Source organism: Ammospiza caudacuta, chromosome 24 (genome assembly GCF_027887145.1).
Source record: "Ammospiza caudacuta isolate bAmmCau1 chromosome 24, bAmmCau1.pri, whole genome shotgun sequence".
In the NCBI taxonomy this organism is placed as follows: Eukaryota; Metazoa; Chordata; class Aves; order Passeriformes; family Passerellidae; genus Ammospiza; species Ammospiza caudacuta.
In genome coordinates this window covers 2788657-2806478 of record NC_080616.1, presented here as the reverse complement: position 1 = coordinate 2806478, position 17822 = coordinate 2788657, and the positions used below count along the sequence as shown (strand labels likewise).

General features: G+C 49.3%; 1 protein-coding gene across 1 annotated transcript in view; it reads left to right on the top strand.

The window, feature by feature from the left end:
- The window catches only part of KLHL12 (kelch like family member 12), a 29898-nt gene that overhangs the window by 9592 nt on the left and 2484 nt on the right, over positions 1–17822 (top strand). Inside the window, exons 5-11 of the mRNA XM_058819378.1 lie at positions 2126–2275; positions 4505–4619; positions 7966–8072; positions 9505–9700; positions 11206–11364; positions 12944–13042; positions 17229–17415. Of these exons, the coding sequence (XP_058675361.1) occupies positions 2126–2275; positions 4505–4619; positions 7966–8072; positions 9505–9700; positions 11206–11364; positions 12944–13042; positions 17229–17415 (1013 nt within the window). The remainder of the gene's footprint in view (positions 1–2125; positions 2276–4504; positions 4620–7965; positions 8073–9504; positions 9701–11205; positions 11365–12943; positions 13043–17228; positions 17416–17822) is intronic.

Sequence of the window (17822 nt, the reverse complement as noted above, 5' to 3'; positions counted from 1 at the left end):
AGGGCAGGGCAGGGGATTCTCCCCCTCTTCTCTGTCCTTGTGAGACCTCACCTGGAGTGCTGTGTCCAGGTCTGGGGTTCTCAGCACAGGGAACACAGGGACCTGTTAGAGAGGGTCCAGAGGAGGCCTCAGAGATGCTCTGAGGGCTGGAGCCCCTCTGCTCTGGAGCCAGGCTGGGAGAGCTGGGGCTGTTCACCTGGAGAAGAGGATTCTGCAGGGAAACCTTATATAGGGGCTTATAAAAAAGAGGAAGAGTGACTTTTTACATGGGCAGAGAGTGATAGGACAAGGATTAACAGTTTTAAAGAGGAGAGATTTAGATTTGATGTTGGGAAGAAATTCTTTCCTGTGAGAATGCTGAGACAGGGTGCCCAGAGCAGCTGTGGCTGCCCCATCCCTGCAAGTGTCCAAGGAGCAGGAGCAACCTGGTCTGGTGGAAAGTGTCCCTGCCCATGGCAGGGGTGGAATGGGATGGGCTTTAAGGTCCCTTCCAGCCCAGACCAATGTGGGATAAGGAGCAGATCTCTGTCCTGCTGTGCCAGCACAGAGGTGCTGTGTGGAATCAAGGGTATGGTAAGGGAACACCCTCAGAAAATCTCTGGGCTGCTCAAGAAGTGCAATGACAGGTCCTCAGTGTGATCCTGCATTTAGTGTTACTCATCATTTATCAGAAAACATAAATGATTCAATGAATGGTAAAGCTGTTAAATATATCTGAGGACATTCCGTTCAGGAGGGAATAAATCAACACAGGATTATTGCATTTAAAGAGGAGGTGGGGAAATTGGAAACAATACAGTAGTCTGCTCTCCTTTTGTGAGGTCTAATTGTCCTTCCCCTGTAATTCCAAGAGAAAGAGGCCATTCCAAGTTACAATGTAACAAATATAAAACAATGGTGTAGAAGAATGCCTTACATAATTAACCTCTGTGGCTCCCTTCTTCAAAACATTCTGCCTGACAGCTTCAAACTGGATTTCAAAGGGGACCAGTCATAGGCTGGTGGGAAGGCTCAGTCCTTTCATCACAGGCTCTTCTTTTATCTTCATATTTAGTCTCAGTTAACAGACTGTGTGATAATAAATTCATGTCTGATTTCCTTTTACGTTGGATGATCTGATAGATGTGCAAGAAGAAAACAAAGTCTAAGTAATATATAAGTAATAAGTAATATATAATTCTTATATATATAAGTACTAAGTAATATATAATTCTTATATATATGTTATAAGTAATATATTATTCTTATATATATATAAGTAATAAGTAATATATAATTCTTACATACATATAGGTAATAAGTAATATATAATTCTTTTATATATATATATATTTACAATTCTTTTGCTTTTGGTAATCATAGGTGTCCAAAGCATCTGTGGTTCATTACAGGATCAAATTGAGATGATTTAGTCAGTGTAATCTCCAGAAGTAGTGTAAGCACCAGCATGTGCTGGTCCTAAATGGAGACAGAAATAAACTAGTGATAAAATAAAATAAAATAAAATAAAATTAAATTAAATTAAATTAAATTAAATTAAATTAAATTAAATTAAATTAACAGTAGAAATAAACAGTAGCATTCATGCCCTGGGATTTTCCACTCTGAAATCATTTGTAGTTTTTAAAAGGTGGATTGAAACCTTAAATGTACCTGCTCTGGCTGGAGTGTCCAAGGGGCAGTGCATAGGCCCAGGGCTGCCAGGGCCTAGGGCAGACACTTTGCTGTGCAAAGGAAACATGATTTAATCATGTCTTTGATAGCCCTTTGAATTTTGCAGGATCACAGCTCCTGCTCCAGAGAACTGGGGGAGCTGTCCTGTGAGTTCCCACTGACAGTGGATGGAGCTCTCAGCTCCAGGCTTTGCTCTGCACCATAGCACTCCCTGCTCTGGGACTTGCACTGCCCATGGTTGATCTCAGCTGCAGGGGAAAAAGCGAACACAGGTTTAAGGAAAAGAAAGTGAGGGAGTTCACTGTGGTTATGGGGCTTTCCCTAAGGCACTCATAGCTGGAGTGTCCCGCTCCCCTGCTGGCTGTGAAGCAGTGCAGCAGCTGAGCACTCTGTGCTCCATGGCAGTGGCTCCTGCTGTGCTGCCCCTGATCAGGATGTGCCTCGTGTGCAGGTGGACTCGGAGGAGCCGGTGTTCGAGGCCGTGATAAACTGGGTGAAGCACTCCAAGAAGGAGCGCGAGGCGTCGCTGCCGGAGCTGCTGCAGTACGTGCGGATGCCGCTGCTCACGCCGCGCTACATCACCGACGTCATCGACACCGAGGTACGGCCAAGGCCCCCCTGCCCCAGAGCAGGCTCTGTCCCCAGCAAGGCAGTGCTACCCAGACAGCTCAGTGCCTCTTGGAGACATTGCCCAAATACCCAGGCTGCTCGTAGCCACTGCTGCCTTAAGCAAGCTCAGTGGATTTCAGCTCTTTAGTGATTATCAGCTCTCTTAGGATTCCAGCTCTTGCTTGCTCAGGCACCAGTGGGCTCGGGGGAGAAGCAGCGAGAGAGAGGAGAAGGAGAGGTCCTGGTGGTTCCACAGTGATGGTTTTATTGAGGGGTGTGTGAAGGGTTCCAGTGACGGCTCTTCTTCTGCCAAATGGGCTAAACAGCCCCTTTTTATAGGGTACAGAGGGATCCAAACTTGTCCAATGGTGGGGGTTAGGGGAAAGTGACCTATGGGGTTGCAGAGATAAGCTGGGGTCCGAGGGGCAGAAGACAGGAGCTTATTTTGCTGTCTCATCATGACTCAGCAATTCCTACTGTTAAGTCTCAGCCCTCCAAGGGGTCTTAGACAATTTTATGGAGTCTGCTACAGTACAGCAGCCACTGCTGCTCCTGCCTGGCCTCTGCTGGCCCCAGGATGGCTGCAGAGCCCTTTCTCTGCTGCAGTTTGGTGACACTGTGCAGCTGTCCCTGCTCAGCACATCGCTGCTGTCACACTGAGCTGTTTGCTGTGCCAGCAGTCACAGCATCCTGCTCTGCAGCCCCAGGGTGCCCTCTCCAGAGCCATTAGTCAGCTGTCTCTGCAGATATCCACATATCCACAGCACCTTTCTCTTGTCATCTCTCACAGTCTCCAAGTGCTTTCTGCCTTCATTCCCAAGCGCTGGCAGGTCCCCTTCCCCAGACTGAGGATTGCTGGCATTGATCTCAGGAAGGTCATGGCTCCTCAGAAGGTGTCTGAGGTGCAGATGGCCAGCCAGTACCTCTGAGTGAGAAAGGCAGCAGCTGTGTGGGTCCAGGACCAACACACAGCCAAGAGCCATGGCTAACACTGCTGCTTTGTGTTCTGGGGTGCTGCAGAGGCAGCCCAAAATGGGGATGATGCAAATTGACAATTAAGCTTTTAAGTGCTAATTCATTTCCAGACAGGAAGTGACCCCAGGCAAGATTTTAAAGGAAGGCCCAGAGAAGGACAAACCAGCCTTCAGGTTAGATGGTGATAGGATGTACTCAAGGGTCACCAGTCCTTGTCACCTGACAGGTGCTGAATGGTGAATGACAGACATTTCTCTATGTCAGGAAAAGGCTGATTTATCAACAGTCATCTCAGATGTGATAGATTATGGATTTTGTTAAATCAAGACAAACTAATGGGCTCTTGTGTTAGGTTGTGCCAGAGCTAAAGGGTGTTCAGTCAGATTATTGTGGTCCACTTCAAACTGAAATTTAAGCTAATGGAAAAGGGACTGGTACTAGAACAAATAGATCTGTTCCAAATCCAGCCTGAGCCAGAGTGTGTACAGCCCTCAGCTCTCAGAGTGAACGTGGAGGGTGACCTGTCCAGTCTGGCAGTGCCACACACTGGTGGCACATCCTCAGCTTGGGGCAGTGTGGAGAGTGGAGTGTTGGCCCCATGTGGCTGCCTCACACAGACACCAGGAACCTGTAGAGGTAAATCTGAACCTACTGAAGCAGCATGTACACCCAACAGCCATGGGAAAATGAGTGCTGAGCTGAAAGGAGGTTGGTCCAGGCCTTTGGCTAGGGAAGGGAGTTACACAGCATTGTGCAAGGAGATGAGGCTGTCCTTGAATGCCCCTCACTCTTCAACGTGACCTCAGTATTCCTGTTGCCTCTTCACAACTCCATGTCCCCGTGTGCACAGTGATCAGGGCAGTAAATCAGCTAAACAGTTTCATTGTGCTGTGCTGTGCCTCTCTTCTCCAATGGCAGGTGCAGGACAGGTTATGTGGGGCAGAACAAGGGTGGTTTCACTGCCAGTTCCCCTTCCTAGTCATACTTCTGCTGGCTTAAATGGAGCAGAAGTGGCTTTTCCTTAGTGTTCCAATGCAGCCATTTTCTTTAGGGAGCTTTCAGTGCCAGACTGTGAGGATGGAGCCAGATCTGCTCAGCATCTTCAGTTGCCTTTGCATTTCCCAGGGCCCGCACACGAGTCCTTTTCATGCTGTCTGAGCTGATGAGAGTTGGCTTTAGGACAGTTCTTCTGAGGTTTCTTAAAATACATTGCATGTAGCAGTGACTCATGTTTCTCCCCTCCCAGCCCTTCATCCGCTGCAGCCTGCAGTGCAGAGACCTCGTGGACGAAGCCAAGAAATTCCACCTTCGGCCCGAGCTCCGCAGCCAGATGCAGGGACCCAGGACACGAGCACGTCTGGGTGAGCAGCAGGAAAAGGGCCTGAGAGGGGCCAGGGCACTGGCAGGTGTTGTGTTAGCCCTTTTCTAATGCCTTGTGACTGTGTTGGTGTTCTTCACAGCAGTAATTTGTCATGCCATGGTCCCCAGTGGACAGAGAGGGGACTGGACAAAGGGCAGAGGTGCCTCTTTTATAGAGTATGATTGTTTAGTGCCAATGTGGGGTCTAGCTGATTGCCTTTAATCCCAGGCCCTGCTGTGGCCTCAAAACCAGTCTCCTGAGTACCTGGTGCCTGCAGATACATTTGTCCCAGCATGCAGCTGTCCAAGAAGTGTGGGAAGAGTTTCTTCCTATCTGAAGAGGTAGGAATCAGAGTTCAAAGTAGAGCTGTGAGGTGAGTGGCAGTTGCCTTACAGTGACAGCAAGCTTCCACAGCAAATTGAACAGGGGAAGGTGCAAGGAAGTGTTGGGAGAGTAGCTAAGAATTAGAAAAGTACAAGGCTGTGGCTAATTTTAAGTTTTGTACTTGCAAGATAGTGTGTCTTTGAGTCTAGCTGTAGTACAGTAACAAATAGTGAAAGAGATACGAGAAAAGAGAGATGTAACTTTTAAAGAATGGGGAAGAGCTGATGTTGTAGTGTAGCTAATAGCCAGTATAAATTAGAGAGTATTTATGAGCTTATTACTTGTTGTATAAGTGTCTGATGCTTTTTTAATAGACAAAGCTTGCTGTTCTCACATTGAGAGTCCCAAGTTTTCCCTGCAGCCAACAAATAGCTCATCCCCGACAAATAACTCATTCTGCAACAAGGAGGGAGATGGAGATGTCCCTCTTCCCCTTCAGAGGTGCCTTTTATTTTCTCCCTAGCCTTGTTAAGGCAAATAAATGATATCTTCCTTTATTTCTGTAACTTCTACTAAGCACGGTCACTGAATTGTACAGAAAATGTTTGTCTTTGGGCTGTGAGCACTCAAGAGCAACATAAAAGTAGGACTGACCTACAGAAGAAGGAAAAGGATTTTACTGGCTTCTTCTGTGCCATGCCTGTGTCCTGGTGCACTCCCAAGGCACTGCCATCAGTGCCAGCAGGGACCACTCTCCCTGCAAGGAATCCTCCCTGTGTGTCTCCAGTGCTACTGCAGGTGTGGTGGAGAGAGATTCCAAAATCCCTTTGTGGCCTTTTTTAACCACAAAAGGAGGAGGGCAGATCAGGTTTGTCAGAGACACATTGATCAGACCTCTCTGGCCTGAAGGAAATGTTGTTATGCTGTTCCTGCCTAGTCCAGGCGTCAGCACATGCTGTGGGAATTCCTGTGCCAGTTTAAAAGAGCTGCACTTCAGCTCAGCCTGTCATGGCATCAGCCTTCCAGTATCTGAAGGGACCTCAAAGAAGCCAGAAAGGGACTCTTCATCAGAAACTGCAGCAATGGGACAATGGGGAATGGTTTCACACTGAAAGAGGGGAAATGTAGGGAAGAAATTGTCCCTTGAGAGGGTGGTGAGGCCCTGGCACAGGCTGCCCAGAGCAGCTGTGGCTGCCTCATCCCTGGAAATGTCCAAGGCCAGGCTGGATGGGGCTTGGAGCAACCTGGGATAGTGCAAACTGTCCCTGAACATGGAATGACACGAGCTTTAAAATTTTTTCCAGCACAAATCATTTTGTGATTCTGTGATTTTAGAAAAACAAATTTCATTTTATTCTTAGTTGAAATACTTCGCCTGATAAAAATGACATGAAAAAACTGTTTTATTGTCTGATTGTATGGGTTAAAACTGCACATTATTGTTGAGGTTCATGCTTTGGATTCAGCCCTAGCTGTTTTAATTGATTCCATACCATCTGATATCAACAATGGGTCACTTTCAACTGTGATCAAGGCATGTATTAACTTTCATGGGAGGAGCTGAATTGATTGCACTTTTAGCTTTCTTACTGAAGGGAGGCTTTCCAGGATGTTGGAGCTCTTGTGAATCCTTCCCAGTTATTTTTTATATTATTCTTCATCTGAGGTGGCAGCTTTTCTGCTTTGTGACAGAGAAACTCTTGTTAAATGTTTGTTGTTTGATATTTAGTCCTTGTGCAATGAAAGGCTGGACAGTCCTAAATTCTAGTGATAAACTCCCTGTTCCAGAAAGGGCCAAGGAGTGGAGGGGATGCTGAACTGTTCTAAACCTGAGACAGAAGCCTGAGGCTTCCAGGCAGGGATTAGAGGGGAAGTTACAACTCTCCAGGTCACAGCTGTTACTAACAGTCATGGAGGAAATAAGATAAATTCAGGGAATTCATCTCAGAGAAAATAGAGGGAATGCAATTTTGAAATAAAATACACAAGATTTAAGAGGCAATTCCTGGGAAAATATTTAATTGGTTTTCCAAGCTTCAGACAGCCTGACTTCTTTCTCAGTTATGTGGTGAACAAAGTCCCCTAAATCAGGTCTGGATGTCACTTGAGACCAAGAGGAGACTTTGTGTTGTGAGGAGGCTGCAGGGAAGCAGCCATTCTCCTACAGATTCTGTGGGGTGGTGAGAGGTTTGGGGAAAATAGCAGAAAGGATACAAAAGGAGATACAAAGGAGTGAATTTCACCACCTGTCTCTGAGGCAGCTTGTCTTTTCAAAGAGCCTCTGATGTTAGGAGAAACAGCCCTCCAGCAGCCAGCTCCTAACACCTCAGTCTACTGTCTGCCACATGCTCTGAAGAGTTTCTCCCTTCTCTTTCTTACTGAGCACAGAGGGAGTGAGTTTGTGAGACTCCCCAGGATGAGGTGAGAGATGAGGAATGTGACTCCATGTTCCCAGAAGGCTGATTTATTATTCTATTCTATTCTATTCTATTCTATTCTATTCTATTCTATTCTATTCTATTCTATTCTATTCTACTATACTAAAACTATACTAAAGAAAGAGAAAGGATACAGACAGAAGGCTTAGCAAGAATGAATAATAAAAACTCATGACTGACTCCTCAGAGTCAAACACAGCTGATGGTGATTGGTTATTAAGTAAAAACAATTCACATGAAACCAATCAAATGCATCTGTTGGTAAGCGATCTCCAGACCACATTCCAAAGCAGCAAACACAGGAGAAGCAATCAGATAATTATTGTTTTCATTTCTCTTTGAGGCTTCTCAGCTTACCAGGAGAAGAAATCCTAGTGAAGGGATTTTTCCAGAAAATGTGACAGTGACAAGGGAGTGTGAGTGCCTGAGCCAGCTTAGGTCCCTTCTCCAGAGCCAAGACAAAAACAGGGATTTAGAGGCAGCTTTGTGCCAGGGAAGGCTCAGAGTTTCTCCAGGTTGTTCCCCTGAGGTGACCCTGTGGTTGTGAAGGGATTGACTTGGCTTTGCTGTCCCTCTGTCCCTCAGGAGCTAACGAGGTGCTGCTGGTGATCGGCGGCTTCGGCAGCCAGCAGTCCCCCATCGATGTGGTGGAGAAATACGACCCCAAGACCCAGGAGTGGAGTTTCCTGCCGGTAAGGGAATGCTTCTGAGCACCACTGGGCTGAGCAGGCTGTGAGCAAACACTGATCTGCAGCACCAGCTGGATGACAACCTCCTTGGGCTGTCCTGTGCAATCTGCTGAGGATTTCTGACAGAAATTCTTTAGAGATTCACATGGTGAATGCAGAGTGACTGAGGGAGAGGGGGTTGTTGTCATAGACCTGATCAGCTGAGCCTGCAGAGACCCACATCTTGGCTGTGGGAGTGAGAACTATCATGTTTCTTAGTGAAGGGGTGTGAAGCTTAAGGTTAGTGATGATAATTGGAATGTCAATAGGAACCATGTAATCAGTGCAGTCTTAAGGCTGCTGCATGATCCCACTGCTTGCAGTGTTTTGGAGCATAATGGGAAGAGAGAATTCCTGCACTGAGGAATATTCCTACTCAAATTAAAATCACCTTTATCTGTGTGAAATGGTGGAGAAGTGCCTCTTCTTCAGTACCACCAGTCAGGGCAGACTCAGTATCACCTGGTGTTCCAAGATTCTCATCTTTTTTGGAGGCTAAAAGCTTCATCAAATATTCAGAGTCTCTACTTTTTCCCATTGTAATAGTAGGCTAACAAAATCATCCCAAATGCATCAGAGGTTATGCAGCAGCACAGGATAAATGACATTTAGTGTGAAATATCTGAGTGCAGAGAGACACAGTCCTGAGAAGAGAGCACAGCTGGGGAAGGCAGGCACAGTCACTCAGGCTGTGCTCTTTAAATCCTTAGAGCTGCCTCCCCTGGAACAGTGGCCATTTCCCACACGAGCAGCAGGACAAGGTGGAAGAGCAGGGGTTGGTCTCCATGCCCAGTGTGGAGAACTGGCTCTTCTTCAGTATCACCAGTCAGGGCACGCTGAGTATCACCTGGTGTTCCAAAATTCTGATCTTTTTTGGGGGCTGATAGCTTCACCTAAATATTCAGAGTCCCTACTCTTTCCCATTGTAATAGGAGGCTAACAAAATCATCCCAAATGCATCAGAGGTTATGCAGCAGCACAGGATAAATGAAATATTTGAGTGCAAAGAGACACAGTCCTGAGAAAAGAGCACAGCCAGGTGAGGGCAGGCACAGTCACTCAGGCTTTCCTCTTTAAATCCATAGAGCTGCCTGCCCTGGGGCAGTGGCCATTTCCCAAAGGAGCAGCAGCAGAGGGTGAAGAGCAGGGGTTGGTCTCTATGCCCAGTGCTGTTTCTGTGACCTCAGTGTTGCTTTGCTGTCGCAGAGCATCACCCGCAAGCGGCGCTACGTGGCCACGGTGTCATTGCATGACCACATCTATGTAATTTCCCAAAGGAGCAGCAGCAGAGGGTGAAGGGCAGGGGCTGGTCTCCATGCCCAGTGTTGTTTCTGTGAGGGGTTGGTCTCCATGCCCAGTGTTGTTTCCTGACCTCAGTGTTGTTTTGCTGTCACAGAGCATCACCCGCAAGCGGCGCTACGTGGCCACGGTGTCGCTGCACGACCGCATCTACGTCATCGGGGGCTACGACGGGCGCTCCCGCCTCAGCTCCGTGGAGTGCCTGGATTACACCTCGGATGAGGATGGCATCTGGTACTCTGTGGCTCCCATGAATGTGAGGAGAGGGCTGGCAGGAGCCACAACCCTTGGAGGTACGTCCTGCTTGCTGCCAGGGTGTGGTGTTCACACACCCTCTGAACAGAGAGGAGCTGTGACACAAGCAGAGAAGAAGGAAAACACAATTCTTATCTCACTTGCTGTGCCTGTGTTGTGCTAAAGTAGAATGCAATATGGAGATTGTTTACCCAAAGTGAGGGTATTTTGTTCCCTTGGCCTATCAGGGCCAAGAATGTGTGTGTGAGTCGGACTGTCACAGGACAGTCACGAGAGAATCAGAGATGAGTGCAGTTCTGTGCAGTTGTGAGTAAGGGTGAGTGCATGGCAGATTCAGTTTAGATACAATGTACATAGTATAGTATAGTAAAGCAATTCATTAGCCTTCTGATGATGGAGTCAGATACATCATTCTCTCTCCCCTTCGTCAGAGTCACCTTTGATTTGCAATACCAGGGCAGAGCAGCCTGTTCAGCTCCAGCCTGAGGTGCCCTGAGCTGCTGTGTGAAGAGTGGGCTGGCTCTGCGGGAGGAGGGGAGCCTGAGATTCTGCCTTCTCATCACTGGGATGCAGAAATGGAAAACTTGCCCACATATCCTGAGAGGAGCTCTGCCTCCGCTGCATTCCTGCAGCATGTATCTGTGAACTCGGGGAAAGGGGCTCTGAGAGAGATTATGGAGTGGGAAGCTCTGAGGGTGGTGACAGTGTTGGGCAACACTGAGCACAGGACAGCCAGTACAGCTGTGACCATCCAGCACTGCAGTGACTGGAACATCTGCAGGGAAAGAGTGAGGGCTTTGGAGAGGTACTGACATGAAGCTCACCATGGGCAGGGTTTGATTTGGGCATGGCAGTGTTTCAGTGGTTCTGCAGCATGAAAAAAAAATAGCTGGATTGTGTTTATCCTCTTTCATCCATCAGCAAGAAGCAGATTTAAGGGCCATATGGGACTTGTGTTTGTTTGTTGGGCCTGTGAGCCAGGCTGAGCAGCCTGGGTTCATCTTGGCTCCTGGTGTGCCATGGTCTGTTTTCTGTGATTTGCAGTCCATGCTGTAGCTTTGCTCCATGTGTGAGGGCCCTGGTGCTGCCTGCCCCTGGCTGACTGGCTGTGCCTGGTGCCACCTCTGTCCCTGGCTGTGGCTGTGCCTCCTCTGTCCCTGGCTGACTGGCTGTGCCTGGTGCCACCTCTGTCCCTGGCTGACTGGCTGTGCCTGGTGCCACCTCTGTCCCTGGCTGACTGGCTGTGCCTGGTGCCACCTCTGTCCCTGGCTGACTGGCTGTGCCTGGTGCCACCTCTGTCCCTGACTGTGCCTGGGTGCCACCTCTGCCCCTGGCTGACTGGCTGTGCCTGGGTGCCACCTCTGTCCCTGGCTGACTGGCTGTGCCTGGTGCCACCTCTGTCCCTGGCTGTGCCTGGTGCCACCTCTGTCCCTGGCTGACTGGCTGTGGCTGGTGCCACCTCTGTCCCTGGCTGACTGGCTGTGGCTGTGCCTCCTCTGTCCCTGGCTGACTGGCTGTGGCTGTGCCTCCTCTGTCCCTGCAGACATGATCTACGTCTCGGGTGGGTTCGACGGGAGCCGCCGGCACACCAGCATGGAACGCTACGACCCCAACATCGACCAGTGGAGCATGCTGGGAGACATGCAGACAGCACGGGAGGGAGCAGGGCTTGTGGTGGCCAATGGAGTCATCTACTGCCTGGGTAGGTACCCTCAGCACCTCTGAGCTGGGCACAGCCTGCCTTTTTACCCAAGGGAACATTCAAGTGCTGCCTGAGCAGCCCCAACCTGTCACGTCCATGTTAGAGGAGGCTTAACCTCACTGGGCACTCACAGCTGTGTGAGTGCTGCCTGACCTCGCTGTGCCCATCACAATGGCTTGGACTGTAGCTGCCACATCACTGCAAATTAAACACAATTTACACATACTGCATTTGAGAGGTGGCAGGAGTGTGGAGGATAAGCAATGCCAGCTGAGGCTTTGTGTGGCCTGGGCTCTGAATGCCCAGAGATGAAGCAGGTAGCTGTTGGACAGGGAGTGCACCTGCAATGGTGGCTGTAGTGCTCCAGAAATGTATCCTGAGCTGTCTGTTCTCCAGCTTCTTCCTGTAGCACTCATTTCAGTTTCAGAGCACTACACCAGCTGTGAATATAGTGAGATTGACAGAGGACAAGCACTCTGAAGCTTCTGTTGGTCACCTTCTAGGCCTCAGAAAAGGCAGGCCCAGCACTGCACCCACCTCTGTTGCAGTCCTGTTCCTGGGGAGTCACAGATCTTAGGCACTGGTTTCATAGAACCACGGGATGGTTTGGGTTGGAAGGGACTTCATCTCATTCCACCCCCTCCCATGGGCAGGGACACTTTCCATTTGACCAGATTACTCCAAACCCTGCCAAACCTGGCCTAAACCAACCATGTTCATTCCTCTTCTTCATGCTGTTCCCCAGGGTGGATGGCAGCACACTGCTCCTTTGCTGGGCTGCACAGAGATTGTAGTATCTGCTTGTGAAACAGCTCCTGAGAGATCCCAGCCTACACCATTCAGCCTCAGCACAGACCTGGGAGCTGCACATCTGCAGGGCTGCACCAGCAGTGGCCTCAGTGTGCTCACAGGCAGCTCCATGGGGCTGGCCTGGTTTGGTTTGGGGAGGTGATGCCCTCCCAGGGCAGTGTGGGGCAGAGGGGGCTCTGGGCTGGCTGCAGGATGCTCTGCCCCACCAGGATGGGCTGTGCTGATGGCAGTGCCACGCTGTGCTTGGGGCTCACCAGGCATGCTACTGCTCTCTGCACAGAAAACATTCTCCCCACGTGAACCCCATGGTTTGCTCCTGTGTTGTCCTACTAGTCCTAAGGTAAGGAGGAGGAGAAGTGAGGAGGTTCAGGTTAGGGTGGTGGTAGGGGATTGTAGTTGGGTGGCTCATGGTAGCAGGAGGAGTAGGGCAATTTCTAAGTCGAATAGGAGGAAGAGGATGGCTACTAGGAAGAAGAGGATTGAGAAGGGGAGTCGAGCAGATCCCAGGGGGTTGAATCCTCATTCATATGGGGATAGTTTTTCTGAGTCGGGGGATATTTGGGTGAGTCAAAAATTTAGTGCAGTTTGGAGGATGCTTAGGGCCAGTATAAATAGGATTATGTTTATTACTCTTCTCTGGGCTTAAACCAGATTCTAAGGATTGGAAGTCGATTGTAATTTCAGAACTAGAAGAGCATGGTACTGCTCTCTGCACAGAAAACCTTCTCCCCAGGTGAACCCCACGGTTTGCTCCTGTGTTTTGTTTCAGGAGGCTACGATGGGCTGAACATCCTGAATTCTGTTGAGAGGTATGACCCCCACACTGGACACTGGACAAATGTCACTCCAATGGCCACCAAGCGCTCAGGTAAGAGCCCACAGTGTCACTGCTGGGTCAGAAATGACTCAGATAAATGAGTGACACACTCCATGTGTGTTCAGAAGGCTAATAACAATTTCACTAGGAACCCATTTCTTTTTATACTCTAGTTCACTATGGTGGACCTGATTGGTCCTTAAACCAAACCACCATCACCACTGGTTAATTAAGAAGACACCCATCTGTAAACAGCCTTAAGGAAAACAACTTATTACAAACACCACCTGTGGATTGTTTAGTACTTGACTATCATTCTTTCTCTCCAGCTGCCTCAGACCAATTCATGGGAAAGCTTATCTAGCTTTCTCTCTCTGACCAGATGTCACATCCACAGCCACAGTGCCTTGAGGTCAGTGTGTTTCTGCTGCACTGAGGGAGCAGTCACTGCTGCTGTGTTCTGCTGCCCTGGAGGATGCTCTGGCCCCAGTGGGTGGGTTGGCTTTGTGAAAGGATGATTTTACTGGCTTGAATTCCCAAGAGAAATATTAATTTTCACATGCCTCCATCCCAAGTTGTGTACAGAGGAATGCAGTGGCAGGATCACAGGTTACAGGGAGGCTGATGAAATGCTGGGTGACTTCCACAACCAGGAGCAATGCCTGGCATGGAGAAGAGCTCCCAAGGCACAGACTGACCCCAGTACTGGGTCAGTACTCAGCAGCTCCATGGGGCATGGTGAGGGCAGGTGTGACTGCCAGGCTCCTTCCCCTGAGCCCTGCTCTGGGCCAGCCCTGTCACAGCACTGTCACCCAGCAGTGGGCTTACACAAAAGGTGCAGTCACACCATAATTATCCCCACCAGCTCTTCACTTGTCTCTCTGCCTGGTGTTCTATCCAAGCTTTAAGTTGGCACTTGTACCTAGGACAAAAATACAGTTTAAATCCTACTTTTGGGGTATCTTTCTGTTTAAACTCTCCTTCATTTCTCAGAGGGGTTGTCATGGGGCTCCTGTGTGCCCTGGTGTGTTGACTCCTGCTCTGGCTGTGTGCCTCAGGCCTGCTGCCCAGGCCCTGCCTGTGTGTGCATGGGAAGGTTGCTCTGTGTCTCCACCCCTGTGTGCCTCCCAGTGCTTACAGTTATGTGCTTAGACCCTCTCCAAATCCCTTTTGAAGTTGCTTTTTCTCTGCTTCTTGCAATAACTGGCCCTCACAGCCAGCTGGGCAGCACTGCTCCATGTGATCCCTGTGCAGTGGTCCTGGTTAGGGACAAGTACTGGGTACTCAGTAAAACTGGGCTCTGTTCCAAAACATTTCAGTTTTCTTGTGCCTGCAGTGGCATTCACCAAAACCCCAATCTTTAAATATTTATTCCTGTGACAGGGATATTCCTGTTAAGTGTTGGTTTATCTGCCAAGAGTGGATTTGATTTAGGAGTTGGGCACTTTCCACATCCAGGAAGGCCATACATATAAAACACAGGATGAGATCTGCAGGTTTTTCTAGGTCAGAGGCACCATGTGAGTCAATCCATGAATCTCTAGGAAGCTTGAGGATCAGATGGCTTTCTCAAGGGGCCTGCTGTGGGCACCAGAATAGTCTGATTTTGGACAAGACCAGAGTTCAAGCAAGACCAAGTTCAAGACAAAAGCAGGGTTCAAGTTTTCTGCAAAAGGCATTTCCCAGGTCTGTGCTCCCCACAGGAGCTGGAGGCTTTAGTGTCTGTGCCTTGGCTGCAGCATGAGCTCCCTGGTGCCACAAGCCAGCAGGACCCTGTTGAGGCTCTTGTCCCCAGCACTGGCTCAGTGGCTCCTTCCTTGGCACTGTGACCTGGAGTGCCTGGATCTGAAACATGCCCAAGGGCCTTTTTTTGCTCAGGTTTTGGTGCTGCCACTCTGGTAATAACAGCCCTAACTACTCACACCTTAGGTATGAGTGCTGGTGACCTGGGATCCTACAGGATTTCTTTTGTCCCCAAAAAACCCTCTAAGATTTATCCACATGCAGGTGTTTGAATTCCAAGACCAGGACTAAGAGTAATCTTGCCTTTATTCACACAGAACATTTCTTCCTTGTTTCTTTTCACCTCTTAGGACAGGTTCTGGAGGGAGGCCCCCTCTCAGAGACCTTGGCCACATTGCATTGCTGGACCCTGATTTCCCTGATTAGGCCTGGATTTGGTCTCTTCAGCTCCTGGAGAGCCCCCTGGGCCGGCCTGGCCATTCCCAGCTGTTTTGGGGCTCTCAGCAAGGACAGGCAGGGAAAGGCAGGATGTGTTTAGAGAAACAGAACGTGTCTTATACCCTGTTTGTAAAGAAACAGATCCATGCCAGGGTAGCTGGCTCATTTCCTTCAGGATATTCATTAGTGCAAGAGTTCCCTGTGGGTGGTGACAGCCTGACAGGGCTGACTGTGCTCTCAGGAGCCCCTGAGGCCACCAAGTGCCTGGTAATGTCACAGTGTCCTCCTGTGCTGTACCTGAGGGGCTGCCAACGAGGAACCAAGGCTGGTAGGGGTTATTTGCTGCTGGTTTCATAAATTCCCAGTTGGAGCAGCATATTATTGTCTGCTTTCACTGTGAGAACACCTGTTCAGCAGCTGCTCCAGCCACCTCTGCCTCTGCAACAGTGTAGAAACCAGTTTTCATTTTGTGTTCAGAGGAGTAATGTCAGGGAAATCCCTCTCCAGCTTAGCATGGCGCAGTGTGCTTAGCATGGAGCACCAGGGAAATCCCTCCTCCAGCTTAGCATGGAGCAGAGTGCAGCTCTCTCCAGGCCACAGCCAGGAGCTGAGTGGCACCAGGGACTCAGAGTACCAGAGGAACCTCTCTGCCTGCCAGTAGAGCAGGCCTGGTGCTGCTGTGCTCACACACCTGTGCTCAGGTGTCAGTCCAGGTAAACTCCTGTGCTGCTGTGCTGCCCAGACCCCCATGCCCCAGCGTCAGCAGTGTTCGGTGGAGTGAGGTGTTTTCATGTTTCATATTGGAGACAACAACAGAAGACACAGTTATCAGCTATTTTAGGGGAGGTACAAGCATAAAAAATGTCCTTTGGAGAGGGAGGAATTGAGCTGTTCGCCTTGTGGCAGCGAGCCTGGTGCTGCCTGTTGTAGTGTGTTTTTATACTTTGTAATACTTTGAAGTAATTTTGTTTTATATCCCTGTATTTTTCCCAAATGGTTTATCCCAGACTGTACCCCCCTCCCTTAACCTGTGTAATCCCTTTCCCTTGCTAAGATCATCCCCAAATCCCCGCCCTGGCTCTCTGTCAATCACTCAGCATCCCATCCCTCCATCTAGAAGCTTCGATCCAGGATCTCGAGTGATCAGCCAGAGGCCAGGGGTCAGCCCCCCAAGCCTTGCCCCATACACTGTCCTAAATGTCCATCCCCCAGTACCCATCCCTTAGGGTCACTTACTGGTTAGTAAAATGTTCTCTACTTTGGGTTTGCACCTCCCTTTAAATGTAACCTTGGCTCATCTCCTGGGGCTCTCAGCAGGAGGCTCTCTGTGACCGTGTTCACAGGGGTCTGAGGATGAGGAAAGAGACAAGGGTCTGACTCCATGTTTCAGAAGGCTGATTTATTATTTTATTATATATATTACATTAAAACTATACTAAAAGAATAGAAGAAAGGATTTCATCTGAGGGCTAGCTAAGAATAGAATAACAAAGAATTATAACAAAGGTTTGTGGCTCAGACTCTCTGTCTGAGCCAGCTGGGCTGTGATTGGCCATTAATTACAAACAACCACATGACACCAATCACAGATGCACCTGTTGCATCCCACAGCAGCAGATAATCAATGTTTACATTTTATTCCTGAGGCCTCACAGCTTCTCAGAAGGAAAAATCCTAAGGAAAGGATTTTTCAGAAAAGATGTCTGCGACAGCCCCCTGAGGTGCAGGAGCTCCCCCAGAGCCCCTCAATAAAACCTTGGATTAACCCCTACTAAGAGTCAGCCCTTTAGCATCTACCGCTGTCTCTGGTGTCTCTTCTGCTGCAAAGGTGACCAGCCCAGGTGCCCTCAGTACCCTCAGGGCACAAGAGAACCCTCAGGACCCTCGGGGCACAGGAGAGCCCTCAGTACCCTCAGGGCACAGAGAGTGTCTCCCCACTGTTGCCCCTCCAGTGTCTGCCAACTCAGGACTGGCCGGGGTTCTGAGAGGCTCCCTGAGGGACAGAGACACTGCCAGTTTCACTCGTGGGTGTCACTGTGCCACCTTCTCTCCGCAGGGGCTGGCGTGGCTTTGCTCAATGACCACATCTACGTGGTGGGTGGGTTTGATGGCACTGCTCACCTCTCCTCGGTGGAGGCCTACAACATCCGCACCGACTCCTGGACCACGGTGACCAGCATGACCACGCCGCGCTGCTACGTGGGGGCCACCGTGCTGCGGGGCCGCCTCTACGCCATCGCCGGGTAAGCCAGGGCCCTGCAGCTCTGCATGCCCTGCAAGGGACCCCACAGCTGCTGCCCATGCCACAGGGCCTCTCCTCTGTGAGGGGAGACACCCACAGGGTCACTGTGCCCAACCACAACAGGCAGCACAAAGGTCAGTGTTGTGTTTGCAGGAATGATGAATCTGACTCTATGTTCTCAGAAGGCTCATTTATTACTTTATAATACTACATTATATTAAAGAATGCTATACTATACTAAAGAATACAGAAAGTATACTTACCAAAATATACTATACTATACTAAAGAATACAGAAAGGATACTTACTAAAATGCTAAAAATATAATAATGAAAGCTCCTGACTCTTTGCAGAGTCTTGACATAGCTTGGCCCTGATTGGCCAAAGAGTCAAAACAACTCACACCAG